Source organism: Phocoena phocoena, chromosome 5 (genome assembly GCF_963924675.1).
Source record: "Phocoena phocoena chromosome 5, mPhoPho1.1, whole genome shotgun sequence".
Taxonomy (NCBI): Eukaryota; Metazoa; Chordata; class Mammalia; order Artiodactyla; family Phocoenidae; genus Phocoena; species Phocoena phocoena.
In genome coordinates, this window is record NC_089223.1 from 67647563 (window position 1) to 67661281 (window position 13719).

Genomic DNA, 13719 nt, shown 5'->3' on the forward strand with positions numbered 1-13719 from the left:
ATGACAGTGAATAAAATTATTTGTTTAGAGTAGCTCTCCTCTGAGTCTGAATCTTTTTCTGCTGTTTCCCTACTTTATCCTCTGTCAGTTTCCAAGTCATTCATTCATTTGCCCCCCCAGATATGTACTGAGCACTGGATCAGGTGCTGGAAATACAGTGATAATCAGAGTAAATAGAATCCTTAGCCCTATGGGCCCTAGGGTGGCAGTGCAGTCAAGTAAGTAGGCAATCACCGTAGAGTCTGGTGACTTTGCAATGGGAGAACAAAATATTCTAGGGACACATAAAGCAAAAGTCTGCCTGGGGGAAGTCATATCTAAGCGGACTTGAAGGGCAAATAAGAGTAACCAAAATAAGGTCCCTGGATGAGAAACAAGAGCAGGGCTGAAAGTAGAAATTTTCCAGGCAGGAGAAATTGCATGTGCAAAGGCCCTGCGGAAGAAGAGGGCATAATGTATTTTTTGATTCTGAAAGTTCTCTCTCCCTTTGTTTGCCTTTTTCCTTCTAACATTCTCTTTATCTTCTCTCTCTGCTCCCTTCATTCTTTTTTCTTCCTTATTTGACTCTTTCCCTCCCATCATATATTTCTTAAACACGTATGTAGCTATTTTTAAATCATTTGTGAACATTTGTTTGAAAGCTTTATAGCTCTTAGTCTTAATTGTAAAAGAATATGATGTTGACATTTTATCTGTTTAGTAACTTCCTCTTAAGAACAATAAAGGGATCACAAATAACTTACCTTCGGCTTAAACTTAATTCTTAACTAATTTTATTTTATATATTTATTTTTTTTTGGTCACATTGAGTCTTGGAAAAAAGACTTTTCAGGCTGAAAATACAAACAGTTACAAGAAGGAGTTATAGGAATTTACAAGTAATATACATACAACAGGAAGTCAGGTGAACTGGAGGGAGTGTCTCAATAGTAATCTAAGTAAGATAACCTGGCTAAAGCACTGGGAGAAAAATCAGAGAAGTCTGCAACAGAAGGGAACAAGCAAGTAAATTTCTCTGGAAGAGCTTTTTATATAAGCAGTTTTTTTCAAACCTGAGATTCAGTTAGCAAGTAGCACAGCAGTAAAAGGAAGGAGCAAACTTCTAGAAAACCAAATAAAACACCCATCTCTCTATGGCCCACATTTCAATACTGTTAAGTGCAAATTTATCTCTGGGTGCCAATGGAGTGAAAAAAGACTACCAACCCAATTAATCACATACACAGTAACAAGAGGAAGAACATTTTCATTATCTGGATAGAAAATATTTAATAAGTGACAAGAAAATATTTAATAAAATTTGCTGTTGAATCCATCCTTATTTAAATTTCTAAATAGATATGGAGAAATGCTTAACCATTTTAAAAGCATGTATTTAAAAAGAAGAGCCATTATTATAGTTCATGGAGACATATCTTAGTGTTGAAAATGATGGTTTGTGCTAAAAAACCCAACAACATGTATTTGCATTAATGAGGTCTAAAAGTGATTTTTTAAATAATTTATTTAAATGACTTTCATTTTAATATTCTAATAACACACCATTAGGAAAATGTAAACAAAGATTTTATTTTTTTCTACATGAGGGGTAAGAAAGAAAATATAAGGAAAGAATGTATATTGGCTTATTTGGGGATTTTAAGAAAGTAAAAAGCATAAATCCCTTGATAAGGGAAGTAGAAGCATTTGAGATTGGCAGCTGAAGTGCCGAGTAATTTGCTAAGTGTTAGGTCAGGTGAGAAGCACAGCGTGACCGGAAGGCCATAGAAGGCCCTTGAGCTCCAAGCCTCTGCTGTCATGACTGAGGCAAAGCACAGGAAAGTCCCAAATACCTTTTATGTTTTTAAGAAATCAAGTATGTGGCTTGCTGATAGTCATAAACTGCTATTAAGTCTGTTTTCTTCCTGTTGAGCAGCACACAAAGGTTCCCTCTGTGGCCTTTCAGCAACCTGCAGGATGTGAACTAAATTGATTCCTTAATTGTTCTCTCACTTAAACTGTTGAGAATAATTTTCTGCCATTATGTGCTTCCTCATTATGCAAATATCACTCTTTCTACTGTTTGTGCCCTTGGAGAGCACAGAATTTCAAAATGAGGCAACACTTAGGACAAATATTGTCCTTTTTAGCTATTCATTATGGCAAAAATAGTATGCTAAAAAAGTTTGTTATAAAACATACTCTGTTTTGGCTCGTATTTTAACCTGGTAATTCCAAAGTTCCAAAATTAAATCTAAGCCATTTGCTTTACTATAAAATTACACAGCCTATTATTCCAAAGAACTTTCTTCTGTTTCAAAAAATAGGTTCTTAAAAAATCATTCTTTCAAGAAATATTCTTTAAGAATATAAGAATTCTATAGGAATGCCTTATCCTTCAGGGATAAGATTAGAATTTACTCTAAACTATAAAAATTTTTGCTGAAGGATAGCAAGTTTTGAAATTATAAAGTTATGTGGTTTTTTTAAAAATAGTGTGATAAATTATTATATTTTGAAATACGAATCAGAAATATCAAACAACTTTTCTTTTTTCTTCCTGGTGTCTGTTTTATGAGTAAAAGGCTAATGGCATGAAAACAGCTGCTTTTAATGATTTTATAAAATAACTTCCAAGGTACTGTATTAGTCTCTCTGCATAGTCTTGCATGCCTTCATATCTTGGGCCTACATTTGTTGATTCAGATTCTGTAGTACCGTGTCACGCAAAGTCTAGGAAGTCAGTACACTTTGTAGTAGCCTGTAAATGATTGGCCAAGGACCTTAAGAGCTTTAGGTGATTTCCTGAAGAGTAGCTTGACGTCCACACTGGAGATTGCCATTCACTGGAGATGCAGGACTCAAACGTTTTATCAGTCCTCCAATGAAGTCCTTTGACTGTATCACACAGGTTGAGGCTTCTGCAGTTGACTGCCCTAGTGAGATACCCTGGACAGCTTGAGACTAAAGCATTTCTTCTTTGGCGTAGCAGCTCCGAACCTCGCTGAGGATTCCCACGTTGAGCGGCACTGCCTGTTTAGTTATTTGTGCACTGAACCGTATACAGATTTTACAAAACAAAACTCTTTTTACGAAATGACACACAGGGTTTACAAAAACATTTGGGTTTTTACCAAAGACATTTTACATCAGACTGAAAAAGAGCCATACTATTTAACACCCACGGAAGTGCTTGACATATTAATCCTCTCCGTATGATCTAAGGCATTCTCTTAAGAATGCCTTGTGCTTTTTCCTCTTCCTCTTTTTAACTTCTCTACCATATAGAAATAAAATGCATTAACTCTTCAACATATATATCTAAATTGATGCATTAAATAAATACATTTAGTATAAAATCAAACTTAACTGTCTTTAAGTGAATGAAACTTTTGCTTGCTTTTTTAGGTTTGTGCAGAAGAAAAATGCCCAACACTTGTCAATCTGGCTCACATGATGAGTCTGTACAGTACGCACACGTACTCCAGAGACTGTTCTAACTGGATCAACGTAGTGTGTAGATACCTGCATGACTCCTTCTCAGATACTACATTTAGTCTTGTGACTTATCTTGCAGAGGTAAATTCACTCCCCCAAAAAAGGATTTTTCAACTGCTCTGTGGCAAAATTTTCAAATAGATTTTATTTCTAGAAGCAGCACTGATGCTAATTAATCTTCAAATTTTCTTTGAGAGTGAATATAGGTAACATCTTTTTTTGAAGAAAAATATAGGTAATATCTTTCAAGTAAGGAGGAAGTTTTTATAAAGGTTTTTTTTTTTTTTCATTTTCAGTGTTTATTTCCTCATTCACTGTCCTTAAGTGACATAGAGCTCATAATGATATAAACCTCACCTTTATTTCAAAAGGCAAATGGGTTTTTTCCTGGTCTTGATCCTAGGGAATGGTTATCTTTTTGTTTCTACAAAACCAGCTCTTGGCTTTGAGATCCTTTCTAGAATAGTAATGCAGCATGCAAAGTCATTTCTGCTGGGCAAGTTTTAATTTTGATTAAAACTATATTTTGATTAAAACTATATTTCCTTCCTAATGTAAAATATGATTTGGGGGGGAGTAAATAGAATTTTTAAATCTGGTGATAGAGCCGCATGAAAAGTCAATACAGTTCACCTTGAACAACGCAGGAGTTAAGGGTGCCAAGCCTCCACACGGTCAGATCCACATGTAACTTACAGTCAGCCCTCCACATCCGTGATTCAACCAACTGTGAGTCCTGTAGTGCTGTAGTATTTACTGCTGAAAAAAACCTACATATAAGTGGACCCATGCAGTTCAAACCTGTTATTCAAGGGTCGACTGTATTTATTTGTTGAAGAACTAACTTCGTGCCTAGAAAAGTAAATTATTGAGTAGAGAGCCACAAGGAGACCCTCAAAAGGAAGAAATTCCTAGTCACTAAAAATGTTTGTCAGTGATACCTTCCTTTTCAGAAAGTTGACCTCTGGCAGCTAAACCTAACACACTGTACAAACGTAAATTACTTGTACCTCAATAAACATTTTAAGTATTGCTCATAGCACTGGTTAACTTAGCTAAGTCACTGATGGTGAGCATCATAAAGTGCTCAGGACTGGTGTGGATTTTTAAGGTGCTGGTTTGGGTGGGTTTACTCCCATCGACTTTATATTTAGGTGAGCCAACAGCGTGAGCCCTCTGCCTGAGAGCTTCCTAAGCTGAATGAATGCGCATCGCTAGGTTTTCTTATACCTACACCTTTAGGACAAGAGCCAACATAAAGCCAGACCTCCTTAACTGGCTTTGAATTTAAGTGCCTTAGTCTAGCTTTCACTTTGGCGCCACCATAAAGTTCAACATTAAAGCAACACTAGCGCTCCCTGAAGACCCATCATGGGATTCTAAGGTCTGGCACTGGCACAGTACAGCCTACTGGGTACCACATGTGGGCCGTGTAGTTCCAGTCTACAGAGAGAATGCTTTGTCTCCAGTGTTACTCTTACTAGTGTAAGTTATCCTTGTTTTATGATTATTAATAACTCTCAAATTATTACTAACAACAGTACTAAAATTAATTACACATATTTAAAACTACACATATATAATTTAATTGTCCTACAAACCCTATGAGGCAAGTGTTACCAGTTTTATTTTTAAAAATCAAGGCTCAGAGAAATAAGAAACTTATCCAAGATCACATAGGTGGTAAGTGGCTGGTGTGAATGGCTTGCGGGTAGTTAGTTATTCTTTGGTGACGGTGGTGTAGCGGTTTTTCTCTTAACCTAAAATAAATGGTGTTTAACTAAATTAGTTAAGGATATAAAAGGAAGCACTAAGATTAAGATGACAAGTAATCTATCTAGTTCTCCTTTCTGCAGCAAGGACAAGTAACAATAATAGACATTACCTTTTACCTTCATTATTCTCTGGATTTCTGATAACTCTAACCGTGAACTCTTAGGTTAAATCTGTTATGGTTGTCAACATCACTAATGTAAATCCTGTGGAATTTTCTTTAACCTGATTAAAGTATACTTTTTAATATTACTTTCAGTTGTTAGAAAAAGGACTGTCCAGTATGCAGCAGTCGTTACTACAGATCATCTATAGTCTTTTGAGTCATATTGACCTCTCCGCTGCCCCAGTCAAGCAGTTTAATCTGGAGATCATAAAGATTATTGGAAAATATGTACAGGTAAGTGACCCCACATCTCATGTACAGAAGTGATCATCTCGAAACACCTTATAATCATAAAAAATTGGAAACACCTTAAGTGTCTAAGATAGGGGAAGTGGTTAGTTCATAAATCATGTTTTCAGGAATAGTTACAACATGAGAAAATGTTCTCAATGTGAGTGATGTCAAGCAGAATCCGAACGGTAGGATTGGCATGATTCCTGATTTTTATTTTTAATGATTACGTCCTCGAAAGTACATTTCAGGAATCGCTGGAAGGAATGTACACAAATGGCAGCAGTCACTGTCTCTGGACAGTGTACTTTGTACCTTTCTGTTTTTAACCAAGTCCTACATAATGGAACAGATATTACTTTTAGAAACAGAAGAACTCTTTGAAGAGTCTGTATTTTAGAGTTGCTTTCTGGGTCTGGTAAAAAGTGCCAGATACTTAGAAAGTAGAAAATCAGACTTGGTTTAACTGCAAATGGCGACAAGTCAACTTGGTCTGTACTGAATTTCACTTTAGAACTATCTGTAAGAAAGGCCTTGACAAGCAGAGCAGTATTGTGGATACAACTGACCAAACAGAGCAAACTCTTTGAGAGCCTTAACAGATTAATACTTTGTGTTTCTACTCCAGTGATACTTGTATTCACTAAAGCAAAATTTACAAATGGAAATACTCAGCTGCAATGAGTTTGTGTTCTAGTCCATATCTGAAAGTCACACAACTGTATCAAAATGTTTTTCAGTATTTTTATTGGGTAATCTGGGTTATTTTTTAGATTCCCTTGAAAATCAGAGATTGCAGATATTAAAAAAAAAACATAGGTTTCTTTGGTAACCCTGTGTATTTTCTCTATTTTTATCTCTTAAGGAGCAAGGCTTCACCACTCAACAATTATATTTTTTTTCCTAAAGCACTTTTCTCCTTTTTTTCCTTAAGGCTTAAAGAAGTTAACTCATCAGATATTTGCTGGATCACCCGCAGAAATACATAGCACATTGAATTACTAATATATGAAACATAGATACATTTCTTTTGTTCAGAACCACAAGCTTATATGCCCACTGGGCCACCAAGTAACCATAAGAGGGCATAGATTTACGACTAAGGGAACTGCACATTCCTCATCTAAAAGGAACAGCACGACTAAGAATGGTTGCCATGTTGGAGTACAGGTCCACTGTGGCCAGAACTTCTAGTTTTTCTTTTCTAATTTATAAAGAGAAGCTCAAAATCTGGGGTTTTTCTTTAAAATTGCCTAATTTTAAAATGTCTCAAATTTCTTTTTATTTTTAAATTATTTTATTTTGTTTTTAATTTATTTATGTTTTGGCTGTGTTGGGTCTTTGCTGTGCATGGGCTTTCTCTAGTTGCAGCAAGAGGGGGCTACTCTTCGTTGCAGTGCACAGGCTTCTCATTGCAGTGGCTTCTTTTGTTGCGGAGCACGGACTCTAGACGCATGGGCTTTGGTAGTTGTGGCTCGCGGGCTCTAGAGCACAGGCTCAGTAGTTGTGGCACACAGGCTTAGTTGCTCCGCGGCATGTGGAATCTTCCTGGACTGGGGCTCGAACCCATTTCCCCTGCACTGGCAGGCGGATTCTTAACCACTGCGCCACCAGGGAAGTCCTTAAATTTATTTTTAAATGTTGGGTAAACCAAGGTTATATTTAGCTGACAGGTCATCCCAGTTAGTGACTTCTGCTTTATTCAAATATTAAACATTTTACATACATGTAAATGATAATCTTTTACATTTAGAACAGAAGTACCAATATAATTTATGGAAACATCTCTGAAGAGATTTTAGCATTTTGCAATGCCCAGAGCTCCTAATTATTTCCATAAGGAAAAAATGATGATGATTTTTACATAGTCTAACTTTGTTAAAGATAAACTGTTTTCTACGATGATGTGCTTAAAATGTCACGGTGTCATGTGGACATTTTTTAAAATTTTTATTTATTTTATTTATTTATTTTTGGCTGCGTTGGGTCTTCGTTACTGTGCGTGGGCTTTCTCTAGTTGCAGCGAGCGGGAGCTACTCTTTGTTGCAGTGCGCGTGCTTCTCATTGCGGTGGCTTTACTTGTCGTGGAGCACAGGCTCTAGGTGCGCGGGCTTCGGTAGTTGTGGCACGTGGGCTCAGTAGTTGTGGCTCGCGGGCTTCAGTGATTGTGGTGCACAGGCTCAGTAGTGTGGCTCACGGGCTGTAGAGCACAGGCTCAGTAGTCACAGGCTTAGTTGCTCTGCGGCATGTGGGATCTTCCTGGACCAGGGCATGAACCTGTGTCCCCTGCATTGGCAGGCGAATTCTTAACCACTGTGCCACCAGGGAAGCCTCATGTAGACATTTTTAATTACTAGTAATATTTTGTGCTTTAGATGTCTTCATACCAAGATGTTATTAGCTAAATTGGATAATTCAGTTCTGCCAAAGATTTTTCACTTCCTTTTTTAAGTAGTATTTTCCCTGTCTCAGAACTGCCAACTGTGAAACAATATGTATAATACAAGGTTGAAGTTTGATTTTGGTACCACAAGAAAGAAAAAAAGTCATTCTTATATGATTTTCAGTAGGCAGTAAAAAAAAAGTTCTAAATTTTTAATTAGACATTAATTCCTCTCCATATATACGTCTGTCATATAAATCATTCCTAAATTATATTGGCAGAAATATACAAAACTAAAAGCAGAAGAATAACTCGAAAACATAGCCACCATATATAGGGGGAAAAGTTCACACTATACAGCTCAGGAATCACTGAGAGCATCGTTTTAGCACAGCACTTATGCTTATTATTCGGGGCTTGGGTCATTAAGAAAAATCTAAAATTTATTTAGTATTTTAATATTTTTATGTCTAAAAAGTATGCGTCAAAAATTGTTTATCTCCAAGACTTAAAACATTTAAAGTTTTAGAGTCTTAAAGCCATATACTTCATTCATCTAGAAAGTTCACATATATATACAACCCCTTTGTTTACCCCCAACTGCCAGATTACTGTATTAGACTTTCTCAACCAATAATATTTATAAAGCACTTATTGGGAAAAATGCAAAATATTCTGAGCTGGTAGCATTATTATATGTACAATATCTCATAAATTTAACGGTACAAATAATAACTTATTTTCTTTCCTTTTGTAACTCAGACCCTCTGTTAGGTACCTCAAGGTAAAAATGAATAATTTACAAGGAGTTTTTGTAGAAATAATATTTTCATTGTCTACAGTGTATACTAAGTTTTTGTTCTTAGTTAAATATGTATTTGTCTATTATTTTTTGAAACCAGAGTCCTTATTGGAAGGAAGCCCTTAACATCTTAAAACTGGTGGTGTCTCGCTCGGCAAGCCTTGTCGTGCCCAACGATATCCCCAGGACCTACGGAGGAGATACAGGTTCTCCTGAAATATCCTTCACTAAAATTTTTAATAACGTCTCTAAGGAGTTGCCTGGGAAGACCTTAGATTTTCATTTTGATATATCTGAGGTAAGATGCTCAGAGATTGATAAAGGTGCTCTATTAGAAATTTTCATTTCTTCATTTATTCATTCTGTCATTCAACAAGCATTGATTGAGCTCATACTCAGCAGTAGATGCTGTGACAGGTGTCATGAAAATGGGGTGGGAGTGGGGAGAAGGCTACTCTCAGGGGAGAAGGCCTATAGCCTCTTGGGGAGATAGGCAAATAAGCATTGTGATAAGTGCTTTGGCTGGAAGTAGGTTCGAAGTTCTATAGGAATATATAGCATGTACATCTAACCTGATCTGAGCTGAGTGTTGAGAGATAAGTAACCCTAGACAGGTATATATGGAAGTCTGGGGAGGGGGGAGTAATCCAAGAAAAAGCAGCATGTGTGAATGAAGGCTTGTAAGTGTGAGAAAGCACGGCGCTCTGGAAACTTCCATCCAGTTACTGTGGCCTACCCTGAGCACGGAGTACAGAGGATGGAGGTATAGAGTGGGATGAGAGAGGAAGCTGAAGGCATAGGGAGCCGCGAGGTCACCGGCATCTTGTCTGACGAGATGGTTTTCTCTTGAAGCAGTAGACGCTCTTAAAGGATTTTTAGCTGGAATAGGAAATATTAGGATTTGCATTTTAGGAAGATCACTCTGGCAACAGGATAGAAAATGGACCAGGGAGGAGCGGGGTGGAAATTTTTAAGGAATCTGTTAGAGTAATTTGGGTAAAAGATAATGTTGGACTGTGTCCCTAGGCAACTGCAGAGGAAACAAAGAGGGAAGGGATGGTTTTCAAAAGTCTGAGGAAGTAATTAATGGGGTTTGATGGGAAGGAGAGGAGGTGCTAAGTAAGGAACAGACAAGGACATTTGCTGTGACAACTTGGTGAGTGTTGGTACCTTTCAAAGGGGATGGAAATGCAGGGAGAACAGGTATTAGCAGGGAAGGAGGGCGTGGTGAGCTCAGTCTCGGGTATACTGGCTCTGAAGAGACCAAAAAACATACCGACGGAGGTGCTGATTACCTAAAGAGATCTGAAGTTTTAGAGGAAAACTTGGGCAGAAGGAAAACGTTTAAGGGTTTTCAGTGTCATATAGGTGGATGGTTGAAATCGTGGAAGGAAAAATGAGGCTAAAATAAACTGAGATTTGAGAAGCCCTACATTTTAGGGCTAGACTGAGGCAGGGCCCCCCAGTCCAGAGGGAACCTGAACCCTGACTATGTTACATATTAATATCGATACAAATCTCATGCAAAGATTTTTTGACCCTTGCGGAGAGCATCAGTTTTGCGTTTTTTCCTCCAGAAACTCAGCCCACTCTTGTTGACTTTGGTGCCATCGAAATGGTCTTTCACAAGCCAAGGCAGGAATTTTTCAAGAGAGAAGTTATTGATCAAGTATTGGGGGGTGGGGGGAGTTGAGAAAGATAACAGCTGAAGATCTCATGTTTTAATTGATAAGGATTATATAGATTAAAAAATATTTTTGCAGTTTAGTCTTGGTCTTAGAATTTATCCAGAGCTTATTGGTTGTTTTTTTAAGATAGAAAGTATGTTTACTGCCAATGTTTTGGTTTCTATCACCTGAGAATTTCTAACATGGAATACATAGAATGGGAATATGATAGAGAAGCTGGGCTTTGCTGTTCTTCTGAGTCAGAAACAGATGGTGTCACAATTATTTTGTTGAAAACGGTGATACGAATCCTCAGAACATTTTATCTGTATCACATAGTTAATTTCAATTTGTTTCCTCAAAAAATTCCCAAGTACCTGCTCTGTGTGGGCACTGGAGATATACTAGAGGAGCAGTGATGAGTCACACTCAGTCCAGGGACTCCCGTATAGCAGGGGGAGAGAGGCACAGAAACAATCACCATCACCTGGTAAATGTCCAGGTGGTATCAGCATAGGCCTCCTTGGAAGTCTGGAGGCAATGTTCAGAGTGATTTAGGGGTTTGCTTGGCGCATGTTCTATGCAAAGGAGGTGACATGTGCCAACACAGAGGTCCACAAAGGCACCATATGCTTGGGGAGCAAGTTCAGCTCTGCTGGAGTGTGAAGTTCAGGAGGGAGTGGTGGAGGCTGAAGTTGGGGAGATAAGCAGGAACCAGATCATAAGGGGACTTGGGTGACATGCAAGTGAGCTTAAAATTATATTCAAATGCAAATTTGAGACACTTCACAAAGCCAAGTAAATACACATGTTTTGGATCATCCAACGTTTGGACTCATCATGAAATTTTACAGAAATAAATTTTGGAAATGTTATATATCAGATTTGCAGTAAGACATATGTAGATAGCTTTCTCTTTGAAGTTGTTACTTATCTTGAATATTTGCCAAAGCACCTTATTGAAGCACACAACATGCATCAAAAAAACACCAAAATATTAATAGACATTAAGTCTGAGTGGTGAGCTGACAGGTGATTTCTTTTAAATCATTTTCATATTTTCTGAGCTTTCAAAGAGGACTATTTTATAATCATGGGGGGAAAGGTGAAGATGGTCATTTTTAAAGAAAGCAGATCTGTATTTAAAGTAGGAATAAGTTCTCCAATAATCTCCTCAGAGACTTGTTCCCAATAAAGTGAAATCTGATGATTTAAAAAAAAAAAAGATATCATCATTACCTTTGATTTTTGTAGTATCTGCCTTACGCTAAGTAATCTTTCTCCTTATGCTGTTTTTTTTTGGCTGTTTATAAAAAATGTCATTATAGATACACTATTAACCCATTTATGTTGAATCATTTGAGTCAAACACTGGTGTTTTATTTCTGTGTAGACACCAATTATTGGAAATAAATATGGCGATCAGCATAGCGCAACTGGAAGAAACGGGAAGCCGAAAGTGATTGCTGTGACGAGAAGCACTTCCTCAACTTCTTCTGGTTCTAATTCTAATGCCTTGGTGCCTGTTAGTTGGAAGAGGCCACAGTTATCACAGGTACATAAAAGTTCATAGAATAAGAACCTGCTGTATAAAAAATAAATAAATAAAATAAAATTTTAGAAAAAGATTTTTAAAAAGTTCACAGAATAGAAGAATCCATTTCATTCTATGTATGAGAACTTGAGAATTTGTCTTACTTTATCAGGAATCGTAACGTTTGCATTTTCTTTCTCCTTAGCGAAGAACAAGAGAAAAGCTAATGAATGTGCTTTCTCTCTGTGGTCCAGAGTCTGGTCTTCCGAAGAATCCATCAGTGAGTAATCATGAAAACCTGTGTGAAGGTTTTAACAATCATGTTAGTCCATGAAGAAACGGAAATTATTGTGTCTCCTTACTTGCCTTTTCTAACTTAACCTTACTTACAGTGTTGACTAAGAATGAAAAAACTATTACTTGCCTTTCTGACACTTGGCCGCTATGCTAATTAAGCACACACCCAGTTAGACATTAGACCAAATTGAAGCTCTGAGCTCATTGACAAATGAGGCCTGCTATGGCTCTTAGGGCACTGATGTCCCATATTCAGAGTGACAAAGCTGATGGATGGCCTTTTTCTGTTTTGTTTTCTTTTGCTTTGTTTTTGGCTGGGGGTCAGGTTGTATTTTCTTCTAATGAGGATTTGGAAGTCGGGGACCAACAGACTAGCCTCATTTCTGCAACAGAGGACATAATCCAAGAGGAAGAAGTAGCTGTGGAAGATAACAGCAGTGAACAACAGTTTGGCGTTTTTAAGGATTTTGACTTTTTAGATGTTGAGTTGGAGGATGCAGAGGTAAGGATATGGGCTTTCTTTTATAATATTGATAGAATAGTTAACAGCTGCATGAAAATGAAGGATTTAACCACAGGATCTTTCCTGATTAAGGGCGGTGTAAAGTCAGAAGGTGAAAATCTAAACTGGAAACTAAACGTGCTTAGTACAGTTAGGCATAGCAGAATAAGTCTGAAATAAAAGGAACATCTAATTTTTCATCTTTATATTTAAAAATATAGAGTAAAAACGGATTTCTTCGAAAGTATTTTTTTTAATCAAGGGTGCACTTAGACTTAAATGTTTGCATGAATTATACAAATTAATGTGCGGCAGAATAGTAAAAATTACATTTAAATATACCAGACATGGGGAATTCCCTGGCAGTCCAGTGGTTAGGTTTCCACGCTTCCACTGCAGAGGGCACGGGTTCGATCCCTGGTCGGGGAACCAAGATCCTGAATGCCAAGCAGCGTGACCAAAAAAATTAAATTTAAAAAAAGAAGGGCTTCCCTGGTGGCGCAGTGGTTGAGAGTCCGCCTGCCGATGCAGGGGACACGGGCTCGTGCCCCGGTCCAGGAGGATCCCACATGCCGCGGAGCGGCTGGGCCCATGAGCCATGGCCGCTGGGCCTGCGCATCCAGAGCCTGTGCTCCGCAATGGGAGAGGCCACAACGGTGAGAGACCCACGTACCGCAAAAAAATAAAAATAAAATTAGTTATTTTTTAAAAAATTATCAGACAACTTTAAAGAGGGTGGCCCTGAAACTAAATTGACGATTAAGGCGCCTTTTTGGCTCTCTTCTAGAACACTTTCCTATGGCTGAGATTCTGCCTATGACATTGATCATCACTTTCTTCTTTAGGTTGGAGCCAGCTCTCTCAAATGCCTCATTTCATTCAATACC

At 37.7% G+C, this 13719-nt stretch overlaps 1 protein-coding gene across 1 annotated transcript in view; it reads left to right on the forward strand.

The window, feature by feature from the left end:
* The window catches only part of FRYL (FRY like transcription coactivator), a 135280-nt gene that overhangs the window by 92738 nt on the left and 28823 nt on the right, over positions 1-13719 (forward strand). The window contains exons 45-50 of the mRNA XM_065877145.1: positions 3388-3558; positions 5510-5650; positions 8933-9130; positions 11893-12054; positions 12239-12313; positions 12656-12832. Of these exons, the coding sequence (XP_065733217.1) occupies positions 3388-3558; positions 5510-5650; positions 8933-9130; positions 11893-12054; positions 12239-12313; positions 12656-12832 (924 nt within the window). The remainder of the gene's footprint in view (positions 1-3387; positions 3559-5509; positions 5651-8932; positions 9131-11892; positions 12055-12238; positions 12314-12655; positions 12833-13719) is intronic.